The 12,498-nt window shown below is 45.7% G+C and overlaps 1 protein-coding gene and 2 long non-coding RNA genes across 5 annotated transcripts in view; 2 read left to right on the top strand and 1 right to left on the bottom strand.

Moving 5' to 3' along the window:
• Window positions 1–12,498, bottom strand: part of LOC127908916 (uncharacterized) — a 149,382-nt gene that overhangs the window by 55,633 nt on the left and 81,251 nt on the right. The window lies entirely within an intron of this gene.
• The window catches only part of cep126 (centrosomal protein 126), a 51,699-nt gene that overhangs the window by 30,088 nt on the left and 9,113 nt on the right, over window positions 1–12,498 (top strand). For all 3 annotated transcript variants that reach the window (XM_052468723.1, XM_052468724.1, XM_052468722.1), the window contains 3 exons: window positions 746–874; window positions 6,176–6,285; window positions 8,818–8,875. In XM_052468723.1, the coding sequence (XP_052324683.1) occupies window positions 746–874; window positions 6,176–6,285; window positions 8,818–8,875 (297 nt within the window). The remainder of the gene's footprint in view (window positions 1–745; window positions 875–6,175; window positions 6,286–8,817; window positions 8,876–12,498) is intronic.
• On the top strand, window positions 8,034–8,790 carry LOC127908917 (uncharacterized). Its single transcript, XR_008069046.1, has 3 exons — window positions 8,034–8,092; window positions 8,129–8,236; window positions 8,309–8,790. It is a non-coding gene; the product is annotated as an uncharacterized LOC127908917 (long non-coding RNA).

The raw sequence follows: 12,498 nt of genomic DNA, 5'->3' as shown, positions 1-12,498 counted from the left end.
GGGGCCGATATGTAATGTTGAATCGTTCCATGCATAGTAGTTAGTTCAGTTTATCCAATATGAACCGGGGGGCTGATATGTAATGTTGAATCGTTCCATGCATAGTAGTTAGTTCAGTTTATCCATTATGAACCGGGGGCTGATATATAATGTTGAATCGTTCCATGCATAGTAGTTAGTTCAGTTTATCCATTATGAACCGGGGGCCGATATGTAATGTTGAATCGTTCCATGCATAGTAGTTAGTTATTTTTATTGTATGTAATTTATGACTGATGTCATCCACCTGCTTTTGGAAATATATTTTAAACTGCTCTTCTTCTTTTTTTTTTTTTTTTACATGGAAAGTACTGAGGACCCAGTGACCTAAAGCCTCCCCACTGAACTCACTGCACCTTGTGCTGTTGGCTAGTCCAACAGAAACCCTTTTGACGGGACAGTACTCTCTTTGTGTGGCTGCCAGTTTGTAACTTTGTTTGAGATTCTTTAAGTATGAAAACATTTCTTGGGAAAGCTTCTTCTTCAGTTGTATCGATACACTGTGTTTTCATTGCCCCCCTGTACCACTCATCACCACATATGGGATCACTACACCGGTGAAATATATAATGGTGAAAATGTCCTTATGTTTGGGTCATGTTTTTGTTTTTGGGATAGTTTGGAGAGAAACTTCAGGTTTTTCATAACAGAATCTGGAGCAGGGAGGGAAACTAGGAACCTCTGACTTGCTGTTTTGTCTCTTTAGGTGACCCTGTAACTGTCCTGCCTCAAGCACGTGCCAACCTGTCTCGCGTTACTATCAACGGGGACAGCCTGATCAACGGAGTTAAAGCCATCACCACGATGGGGGACTTCTTCCTCTCCCCAACCAATGGTAAGAAAGGTCAAAGAAGATTTGGCCTAGGTTGCGTCCCAAATTGCACCCTATTCCCTATTTTGTGCACTACTTTACAGATTTATTCTGAAATGGATTAAATTAATGTTTTTCCTCATCAATCTACACACAATACCCCATAATGACATCACAATACACCATAATGACATCACAATACCCCTTAATGACATCACAATACCCCATAATGACATCACAATACACCATAATGACATCACAATACACCATCATGACAAAGTGAAACCAGGTTTTTAGACATTTTTGCAAATGTATTAAAAAAAAAAAAAATGAAATACCTTATTCAGACCCTTCGCTATGAGACTTGAAATTGAGCTCAGGTTCATCCTGTTTCCATTGATCATCCTTGATGTTTCTACAACTTGATTGGGGGGGATACCTAGTCAGTTGTACAACTGAATGCATTGAACTCAAATGGGTCTTCCACATTTAACCCAAGCCCTCTGAATCAGAGAGGTGTGAGGAGCTGCCATATTCAACATCCACAGCGCCCGTGGAACAGTGGGTTGATCAGGGGCAGAATGACAGATTTTTACCTTGTCAGCTCGGGGATTCGATCCAGCAACCTTTTGGTTACTGGCCCAACGCTCTAACCACTAGGCTACCTGCCACACGGATTCCACCTCAATTGATTGGACATGATTTGGAAAGGCACACAGCTGTCTATAGAAGGCCACACAGTTGACAGTGCATGTCAGAGCAAAAACCAAGCAATGAGGTCGAAAGGAATTGTCCGTAGAGCTCCGAGCCAGGATTGTGTCGAGGCACAGATCTGGGGAAGGTACCAAAAAATGTCCGTAGCATTGAAGGTCCCCAAGAACACAGTGGCCTCCATCATTCTTAAATGGAAGAAGTTTGGAACCACCAAGACTCTTCCTAGAGATGGCCGCCCGGACAAACTGAGCAATTGGAGGAGAAGGGCCTTCCTTGGTCAGGGAGGTGACCAAGAACCTGATGGTCACTCTGACAGAGCTCCAGAGTTCCTCTGTGGAGATGGGAGAACCTTCCAGAAGGACAACCATCTCTGCAGCACTCCAGAAATCGGGCCTTTATGGTAGAGTGGCCAGATGGAAGCCACTCCTCAGTAAAACGGCACATGACAGACCTCTTGGCGTTTGCCAAAAGGCACCTTAAGACTCTCAGACCATGAGAAACAAGATTCTCTGGTCCGATGAAACCAAGGTTGAACTCTTTGGCCTGAATGCCAAGCGTCACATCTGGAGGAAACCTGCCACCATCCCTACAGTGAAGCATGGTGGTGGCAGCATTATGCTGTGGGGACGTTTTTCAGTGGCAGAGACTGGGAGACTAGTCAGGATCAAGGGAAAGATGAACGGAACCAAGTACAGAGAGATTCTTGATGAAAACCTGCTCTAGAGCGCACAGGATCTCCGACTGGGGCCAAGGTTGAACTTCCAAAAGGACAATGACCCTAAGCACACAGCCATGACGATGCAGGAGCGGCTTCGGGACAAGTCTCTGATGTCCTTCAGTGGCCCAGCCAGAGCCTAGACTTCAACCCGATTGAACATCTCCGGAGAGACCTGAAAATAACTTGAGAGGATCTGCAGAGAAGAATAGGAGAAACTCCCCAAATACAGGTGTGCCAAGCTTGTAGCATCATACCCAAGAAAACACAAGGCTGTAATCGCTGCCAAAGGTGCTTCAACAAAGTACTGAGTAAATGGTCTGAATACTTATGTAAATGTGATATTTAATTTATTTTTTCTTGTTTTTTTTCCCCAAAACATTTATACAAACCTTTTTTTGCTTCTTCATTATGGGGTATTTTGTTTAGATTGAAAAAAAATAATACAAAAATGCTTAATCAATTTTATAATATGTATGTAACATAACAAAATGTGGATAAAGTCAAGGAGTCTGAATACTTTCCTGAATGCATAGGGAAGGGCAATTCCAGTCCTCGGGTTCCTGATTGGTGTCACACTTTTCCCACATCCCTAGCAAACACAGCTGATTAAACATATTTCAATCTAAACTGAAGACTAGTTAATTATTGTCGTCAGGTGTGTCAGCTGGGGCTGGGTTAAAACTGTCAGTCAAATGTATTTATATAGCCCTTCTTACATCAGCTGATGCCACAAAGTGCTGTTCCAGAAACCCAGCCTAAAACCCCAAACAGCAAGCAATGCAGACGTAGAAGCACGGTGGCTAGGAAAAACTCCAGAACCTAGGAAGAAAAACTAAATGTAGGAAGAAACCTAGAGAGGAACCAGGCTATGAGCGGTGGCCAGTCTGGCTGTGCCGGGTGGAGATTATAACAGAACATGGCCAAGATGTTCAAATGTTCATAGATGACCAGCAGGGTCAAATAATAATAATCATCATCATCATTATCACAGTGGTTGTTGAGGGTGCAACAGCTGTGACACCCCTGAGGACTGGAGGTGCCCCTGATGTAGGGAATAGGGTACCATCTGGCGTGACACCAATCAGTCCCCTGAGGACTAGAGGTGCCCCTGATGTAGGGAATAGGGTACCATCTGGCGTGACACCAATCAGTCCCCTGAGGACTGGAGGTGCCCCTGATGTAGGGAATAGGGTACCATCTGGCGTGACACCAATCAGTCCCCTGAGGACTGGAGGTGCCCCTGATGTAGGGAATAGGGTACCATCTGGCGTGACACCAATCAGTCCCCTGAGGACTGGAGGTGCCCCTGATGTAGGGAATAGGGTACCATCTGGCGTGACACCAATCAGTCCCCTGAGGACTGGAGGTGCCCCTGATGTAGGGAATAGGGTACCATCTGGCGTGACACCAATCAGTCCCCTGAGGACTGGAGGTGCCCCTGATGTAGGGAATAGGGTACCATCTGGCGTAACACCAATCAGTCCCCTGAGGACTGGAGGTGCCCCTGATGTAGGGAATAGGGTACCATCTGGCATGACACCAACCAGTCCCCTGAGGACTGGAGGTGCCCCTGATGTAGGGAATAGGGTACCATCTGGCATGACACCAATCAGTCCCCTGAGGACTGGAGGTGCCCCTGATGTAGGGAATAGGGTACCATCTGGCGTGACACCAACCAGTCCCCTGAGGACTAGAGGTGCCCCTGATGTAGGGAATAGGGTACCATCTGGTGTGACACCAATCAGTCCCCTGAGGACTGGAGGTGCCCCTGATGTAGGGAATAGGGTACCATCTGGCGTGACACCAATCAGTCCCCTGAGGACTGGAGGGTGCCCCTGATGTAGGGAATAGGGTACCATCTGGCGTGACACCAACCAGTCCCCTGAGGACTGGAGGTGCCCCTGATGTAGGGAATAGGGTACCATCTGGCATGACACCAATCAGTCCCCTGAGGACTAGAGGTGCCCCTGATGTAGGGAATAGGGTACCATCTGGCATGCAGCCTCAAAACCTCGTAAGATTATCTGTCTGTCAAAGAGCGCCATTTTGAAGTAAACCTGTACAACACAATGTTCGATGAAAGGGAAATATATTTTTAATAAACATCAACCTTCTGTTATAATACTACATGTAGTGGGTGTAGCTTATATATGTGCTGTTACACACTTTCGTCAAGTGTGTAATGAAAATGTTTTTCTTGATTTGTTAAAAAAGTTTGAAATATCCAACAAATGTCGTTCCACTTCATGATTGTGTCCCACTTGTTGTTGATTCATCACAAAAAAATACAGTTTTATATCTTTATGTTTGAAGCCTGAAATGTGGCAAAAGGTCGCAAAGTTCAAGGCACTGTATATATAAAATGACAATTACAATACTGATATGAACACTTTTATTTTAACTTAATATAATACATCAATAAAATCAAGTTATTCTCAAATAAATAATGAAACATGTTCAATTTGGTTTAAGTAATGCAAAAACAAAGTGTTGGAGAAGAAAGTAAAAGTGCAATATGTGCCATGTAAAAAAAGCTAACGTTTCAGTTCCTTGCTCAGAACATGAGAACATATGAAAGCTGGTGGTTCCTTTTAACATGAGTCTTCAATATTCCCAGGTAAGAAGTTTTAGGTTGTAGTTATTATAGATCTATTTCTCTCTATACCATTTGTATTTCATTAACCTTTGACTATTGGATGTTCTAATAGGTACTTTAGTATTGCCAGCCTAATCTCGGGAGTTGATAGGCTTGAAGTCATAAACAGCTCAATGCTTGAAGCATTGCGAAGAGCTGCTGGCAAAACGCACTAAAGTGCTGTTTGAATGAATGCTTACGAGCCTGCTGCTGCCTACCACAGCTCAGTCAGACTGCTCTATCAAATCATAGACTTAATTATAATATAATAACACACAGAAATACGAGCCTTCGGTCATTAATATGCTCAAATCCGGAAACTATCATTTCGAAAACAAAATGTTTATTCTTTCAGTGAAATACGGAACCTTTCCGTATTTTATCTAACGGGTGGCATCCCTAAGTATAAATATTACATTGCACAACCTTCAATGTTATCTCATAATTCAATGTTATCTCATAATTACGTAAAATTCTGACAAATTAGTTCTCAACGAGCCAGGCGGCCCAAACTGCTGCATATACCCTGACTCTGCGTGCAACGAACGCAAGAGAAGTGACACAATTTCCCTAGTTAATATTGCCTGCTAACATGAATTTATTTTTAACTAACTATGCAGGTTTAAAAATGTATACTTCTGTGTATTGATTTTAAGAAAGGCATTGATGTTTATGGTTAGGTACACATTGGTGCAACGACAGTGCTTTTTTAGCGATTGCGCTTGTTAAGTCACCCGTTTGGAGAAGTAGGCTGTGATTCAATGATAAATTAACGGGCACCGCATCGATTTATATGCAACGCAGGACAAGCTAGATAAACTAGTAATATCATCAACCATGTGTAGTTAGCTAGTGATTATGTGGAGATTGATTCTTTTTTATTAGATCAATTTAATGCTAGCGAGCACCTTACCTTGGCTCCTTGCTGCACTCGTAGTCAGCCTGCCACGCAGTCTCCTCGTGGAGTGCAATGTAATCGGCCACGATCGGTGTCCCAAAATGCAGATTACCTATTGTTATGAAAACTTGAACTCGGCCCTAATTAATCGGCCATTCCAATTAATCGACCTCCTAGTAGTTACCCAACATCGTACACATTTGACACTGATAACGCAAATTCTATTAAGGATTTCATCCATTTGATTTCTTCTCTGACTATGCAATTTCCTTTAAAAAAAACATAATTATGGAACATTTGATTACCTAATTGGTAATAAATGCACATTTATTTAGCATTATTTTATGTTATTGTGATCAGTCAGGAGCGTGGTGAGGAGACAACCCCAGGAGAGTCGTGGTAGTGGGGCCAGGAGGAGAGGAACAACTGGCTCAGGGAACAGAAGGCTTCCTCTACCCTCCCAGTCTCAGGTACAGGCTTCCCTTCCTCTACCCTCCCAGTCTCAGGTACAGGCTTCCCTTCCTCTACCCTCCCAGTCTCAGGTACAGGCTTCCCTTCCTCTACCCTCCCAGTCTCAGGTACAGGCTTCCCTTCCTCTACCCTCCCAGTCTCAGGTACAGGCTTCCCTTCCTCTACCCTCCCAGTCTCAGGTACAGGCTTCCCTTCCTCTACCCTCCCAGTCTCAGGTACAGGCTTCCCTTCCTCTACCCTCCCAGTCTCAGGTACAGGCTTCCCTTCCTCTACCCTCCCAGTCTCAGGTACAGGCTTCCCTTCCTCTACCCTCCCAGTCTCAGGTACAGGCTTCCCTTCCTCTACCCTCCCAGTCTCAGGTACAGGCTTCCCTTCCTCTACCCTCCCAGTCTCAGGTACAGGCTTCCCTTCCTTCTACCCTCCCAGTCTCAGGTACAGGCTTCCCTTCCTCTACCCTCCCAGTCTCAGGTACAGGCTTCCCTTCCTCTACCCTCCCAGTCTCAGGTACAGGCTTCCCTTCCTCTACCCTCCCAGTCTCAGGTACAGGCTTCCCTTCCTCTACCCTCCCAGTCTCAGGTACAGGCTTCCCTTCCTCTACCCTCCCAGTCTCAGGTACAGGCTTCCCTTCCTCTACCCTCCCAGTCTCAGGTACAGGCTTCCCTTCCTGTACCCTCCCAGTCTCAGGTACAGGCTTCCCTTCCTCTACCCTCCCAGTCCCAGGTACAGGCTTCCCTTCCTCTACCCTCCCAGTCTCAGGTACAGGCTTCCCTTCCTCTACCCTCCCAGTCTCAGGTACAGGCTTCCCTTCCTGTACCCTCCCAGTCTCAGGTACAGGCTTCCTTTCCTCTACCCTCCCAGTCCCAGGTACAGGCTTCCCTTCCTCTACCCTCCCAGTCTCAGGTACAGGCTTCCCTTCCTCTACCCTCCCAGTCTCAGGTACAGGCTTCCCTTCCTCTACCCTCCCAGTCTCAGGTACAGGCTTCCCTTCCTCTACCCTCCCAGTCTCAGGTACAGGCTTCCCTTCCTCTACCCTCCCAGTCTCAGGTACAGGCTTCCCTTCCTCTACCCTCCCAGTCTCAGGTACAGGCTTCCCTTCCTCTACCCTCCCAGTCTCAGGTACAGGCTTCCTTCCTCTACCCTCACAGTCCCAGGTCTCAGGCACATTGGCATTCCCCCCGTCCTCTAACTACTCCCAAGATTAGCAATTTTGTACAGGCTTCCAAACTTCCTCTAACCTCCCAGTCTCAGGTACAGGCTTCCCTTCCTCTACCCTCCCAGTCTCAGGTACAGGCTTCCTCAGTTCCTCTACCCTCCCAGTCTCAGGTACAGGCTTCCCTTCAAATAAAACTCTACCCTCCCAGTCTCAGGTACAGGCTTCCTAATCTTCCTCTACCCTCCCAGTCTCAGGTACAGGTACTTCCTAATCCTCTCAAATAAACCAGGTACCCTCCCAGTCTCAGGTACAGGTTCCCTAATCTTCTCTCTACCCTCCCAGTCTCAGGTACAGGCTTCCCTTCCAGTCTCAAATAAACCCTCCCAGTCTCAGGTAAACAGGCTTCCCTTCCTCTACCCTCCCAGTCTCAGGTCAAATAAACAGGCTTCCCTTCCTCTACCCTCCCAGTCTCAGGTACAGGCTTCCCTTCCTCTACCCTCCCAGTCTCAGGTACAGGCTTCCCTTCCTCTACCCTCCCAGTCTCAGGTACAGGCTTCCCTTCCTCTACCCTCCCAGTCTCAGGTACAGGCTAATCTCAGTCTCAAATAAACTGTCAGGTACCCTCCTAATCTCAGTCTCAAATAAACTGTCAGGTACCCTCCTAATCTCAGTCTCAGATAGACTGTCAGGTACCCTCCTAATCTCAGTCTCAAATAAACTGTCAGGTACCCTCCTAATCTCAGTCTCAAATAAACTGTCAGGTACCCTCCTAATCTCAGTCTCAAATAAACTGTCAGGTACCCTCCTAATCTCAATCTCGGGTAGGTTGGTTGGTACCCTCCTAATCTCAGTCTCAGATAAACTGTCAGGTACCCTCCTAATCTCAGTCTCAAATAAACTGTCAGGTACCCTCCTAATCTCAGTCTCAAATAAACTGTCAGGTACCCTCCTAATCTCAGTCTCAAATAAACTGTCAGGTACCCTCCTAATATCAATCTCGGGTAGGTTGGTTGGTACCCTCCTAATCTCAGTCTCAGATAGACGACATGCCAATTGTACATGACAGTTCAGGTAGCTGCATGCATTGGGCACTTCAGTTGCATTGTGGGATAGTTGATATCCTACTGTGAACACAGGGTGTTTTTGAACATGTTGTGTTTGAGTCCGGGTCAATATGGCAATTCACTGGGAAGGCAGGGACTGTGACTGGGTCTCTTTATTGTCAGGTCGGGCTGTAGTTTTTGATAGGGTGACTAGTGTAGTATGCGTTCTGCTGTATAGTCATGTTTATCTGTTACAACACGGGTAGTTAATTAATTAGTTAGAACATTGTAAATACACTTTTTCTTGGTGTCTGTATGTGTTTTGTTTTCCACAGGCCATGGTGCTGATAACACCATTACACAGCAAACATGACCTGACACATCAACATGAAGGTATGGGAGTATCTGTGCTAATGTCTGTATAAGTAGTGTGTATCTATACGTAAGGCGCTATTTCAACCCCTCAACATGAGGGTATGGGAGTATCTGTGCTAATGTCTGTATAAGTAGTGTGTATCTATACGTAAGGCGCTATTTCTCTGGATTTTTGCTGGACACCTGGAGTATTTGTTGTGACATTAACATCAGCGCTAAATGTGCTGCTTGAGTCCAGACTAACATCAATACTGACTGTGTTGACTGTAATGTACACCCACCAGCCAGTTTATTAGGTACACCCATATAGTACCGGGTTCGTAACCCCTTTGCCTCCAGAACAGCCTGAATTCTTTGGAGCATGGATTGTACCTGTGGAAAACGTTTCACAGGGATGTTGGTCCAAGCTGATACGATAACATCACTCAGTTGCTGCAGATTGGACACCCCACTGCCATCAGCGGTACCGTTGACACCGAGCCGTTGACACCACCCCTGGTGGCATGTCTAGTTGGTATAATACTGTGTGTTGCCGTGAGTTCGTTTTGGACTTGGGGACTGTGAAGAGACCCCTGGTGGCATGTCTAGTTGGTATAATACTGTGTGTTGCCGTGAGTTCGTTTTGGACTTGGGGACTGTGAAGAGACCCCTGGTGGCATGTCTAGTTGGTATAATACTGTGTGTTGCCGTGAGTTCGTTTTGGACTTGGGGACTGTGATGAGACCCCTGGTGGCATGTCTAGTGGGGTATGTATGGGTGTCTGAAGAGACCCCTGGTGGCATGTCTAGTGGGGTATGTATGGGTGTCTGAAGAGACCCCTGGTGGCATGTCTAGTGGGGTATGTATGGGTGTCTGAAGAGACCCCTGGTGGCATGTCTAGTGGGGTATGTATGGGTGTCTGAAGAGACCCCTGGTGGCATGTCTAGTGGGGTATGTATGGGTATCTGAAGAGACCCCTGGTGGCATGTCTAGTGGGGTATGTATGTGTATCTGAGCTGAATGTTATTTGATAATGCAGACAATATGACATTTTCATCACAGTATTATTTCTCATAAAAACAATAAAGAGAAGCAGTTAATCTCTCGTCAACCCTCAACCAGGAAAGACTATCATTCATGTTGTTGATGTTACTTCTGCGTGTGCAGTTAAGGGCAAGGTGTGGTGCTTTATTTTCAGCCAGCTGAAGCTTTGCTGGGTCTTTCCTTGCTGCACTTGACCATATTTCTGGACTGTAATCAAGATGGGGAGTATACCAGAGCCTGAACCTAGATTTTTCTTTTTACAGACGTCTCTCCCCATCTTCAAAACAACTTTGCCAATGTGACTATGATAATTGACCATCCAATGTTACTCCTAGGAGTTTAGCTTCCTCAACTTGTTCAATGGTCACTCCCTTTTATGTACAACACCGGTTTAGGTCTTAGAGAATGTTTTGAACCAGGTACAATGCTTTTAGTCTGAGATGTATTTATTCATTATTAATTGACTGTAACTCCTTATTTAGAATCCCAGGTAGCTCGTTGGCATTGTGTAAACATCCTCGTACATCCGTCATTCTAGCTGCCTGTAAGAGTGTGTAAACATCCTCGTACATCCGTCATTCTAGCTGCCTGTAAGAGTGTGTAAACATCCTCGTACATCCGTCATTCTAGCTGCCTGTAAGAGTGTGTAAACATCCTCGTACATCCGTCATTCTAGCTGCCTGTAAGAGTGTGTAAACATCCTCGTACATCCGTCATTCTAGCTGCCTGTAAGAGTGTGTAAACATCCTCATACATCCGTCATTCTAGCTGCCTGTAAGAGTGTGTAAACATCCTCGTACATCCGTCATTCTAGCTGCCTGTAAGAGTGTGTAAACATCCTCGTACATCCGTCATTCTAGCTGCCTGTAAGAGTGTGTAAACATCCTCATACATCCGTCATACTAGCTGCCTGTAAGAGTGTGTAAACATCCTCATACATCCGTCATACTAGCTGCCTGTAAGAGTGTGTAAACATCCTCATACATCCGTCATTCTAGCTGCCTGTAAGAGTGTGTAAACATCCTCGTACATCCGTCATTCTAGCTGCCTGTAAGAGTGTGTAAACATCCTTATACATCCGTCATTCTAGCTGCCTGTAAGAGTGTGTAAACATCCTCGTACATCCGTCATTCTAGCTGCCTGTAAGAGTGTGTAAACATCCTTATACATCCGTCATTCTAGCTGCCTGTAAGAGTGTGTAAACATCCTCGTACATCCGTCATTCTAGCTGCCTGTAAGAGTGTGTAAACATCCTCGTACATCCGTCATTCTAACTGCCTGTAAGAGTGTGTAAACATCCTCGTACATCCGTCATTCTAGCTGCCTGTAAGAGTGTGTAAACATCCTTATACATCCGTCATTCTAGCTGCCTGTAAGAGTGTGTAAACATCCTTATACATCCGTCATTCTAGCTGCCTGTAAGAGTGTGTAAACATCCTTATACATCCGTCATTCTAGCTGCCTGTAAGAGTGTGTAAACATCCTCATACATCCGTCATTCTAGCTGCCTGTAAGAGTGTGTAAACATCCTCATACATCCGTCATTCTAGCTGCCTGTAAGACCAGCGGCAAATCATTTGTAAATCTGGAGAAGAGTAACGGCTCAAGGAAATTACCCTGAGGGACACCGCACTGTACAAATCTGATGTTAGAGAAGCTTCTATTAAAGAATACTCTCTGGGTTCTATTGATAAATAACCAACCATGTGATGACAGGAGGTGTAAAGATTTTTTTTGTTTGTAACTATTTATGATCAATAACATCAAAGGCTGCACTGAAATCTAACAATAACAGCTCCAACTATCATCATATTATCCATGTATTTTAACCAATCAGCAGTCATCTGAGTCAGTGCAGTGCAAGTGGAGTGTTCTCCTCTATACGTCTGGTGTTCAACCTTCCCAAGTTCTCTCACGTCACCCCGCTCCTCCGCTCTCTCCACTGGCTTCCAGTTGAAGCTCGCATCCGCTACAAGACCATGGTGCTTGCCTACGGAGCTGTGAGGGGAACGGCACCTCAGTACCTCCAGGCTCTGATCAGGCCCTACACCCAAACAAGGGCACTGCGTTCATCCACCTCTGGCCTGCTCGCCTCCCTACCACTGAGGAAGTACAGTTCCCGCTCAGCCCATTCAAAACTGTTCGCTGCTCTGGCCCCCCAATGGTGGAACAAACTCCGTCACGACGCCAGGACAGCGGAGTCAATCACCACCTTCCGGAGACACCTGAAACCCCACCTCTTTAAGGAATACCTAGGATAGGATAAGTAATCCTTCTCACCCCCCCCCTAAAAGATCTAGATGCACTATTGTAAAGTGGCTGTTCCACTGGATGTCATAAGGTGAATGCACCAATTTGTAAGTCGCTCTGGATAAGAGCGTCTGCTAAATGACTTAAATGTAAATGTATAAGCTGAAAGTTAGCGGTTAGCATTGTGTCGTCTCCATCTGTTTTACTAAGAACAGGCAGCAAACTGATTGGGAGGCTGTTGGGGCCAGCAAAGGGTGCTTTACTATTTTTAGGCAGTGGAAATCCTTTAGGTCCTTCCACGCCTGTGGACAGACACTCCTTTAGGCTTTGGTTAAAGATATGGTCAATAAGGGTGGCAATACAGTCAG

This window comes from Oncorhynchus keta, chromosome 18 (genome assembly GCF_023373465.1).
Source record: "Oncorhynchus keta strain PuntledgeMale-10-30-2019 chromosome 18, Oket_V2, whole genome shotgun sequence".
Lineage (NCBI taxonomy): Eukaryota > Metazoa > Chordata > Actinopteri > Salmoniformes > Salmonidae > Oncorhynchus > Oncorhynchus keta.
This window is presented reverse-complemented; position numbering and strand designations above follow the sequence as displayed.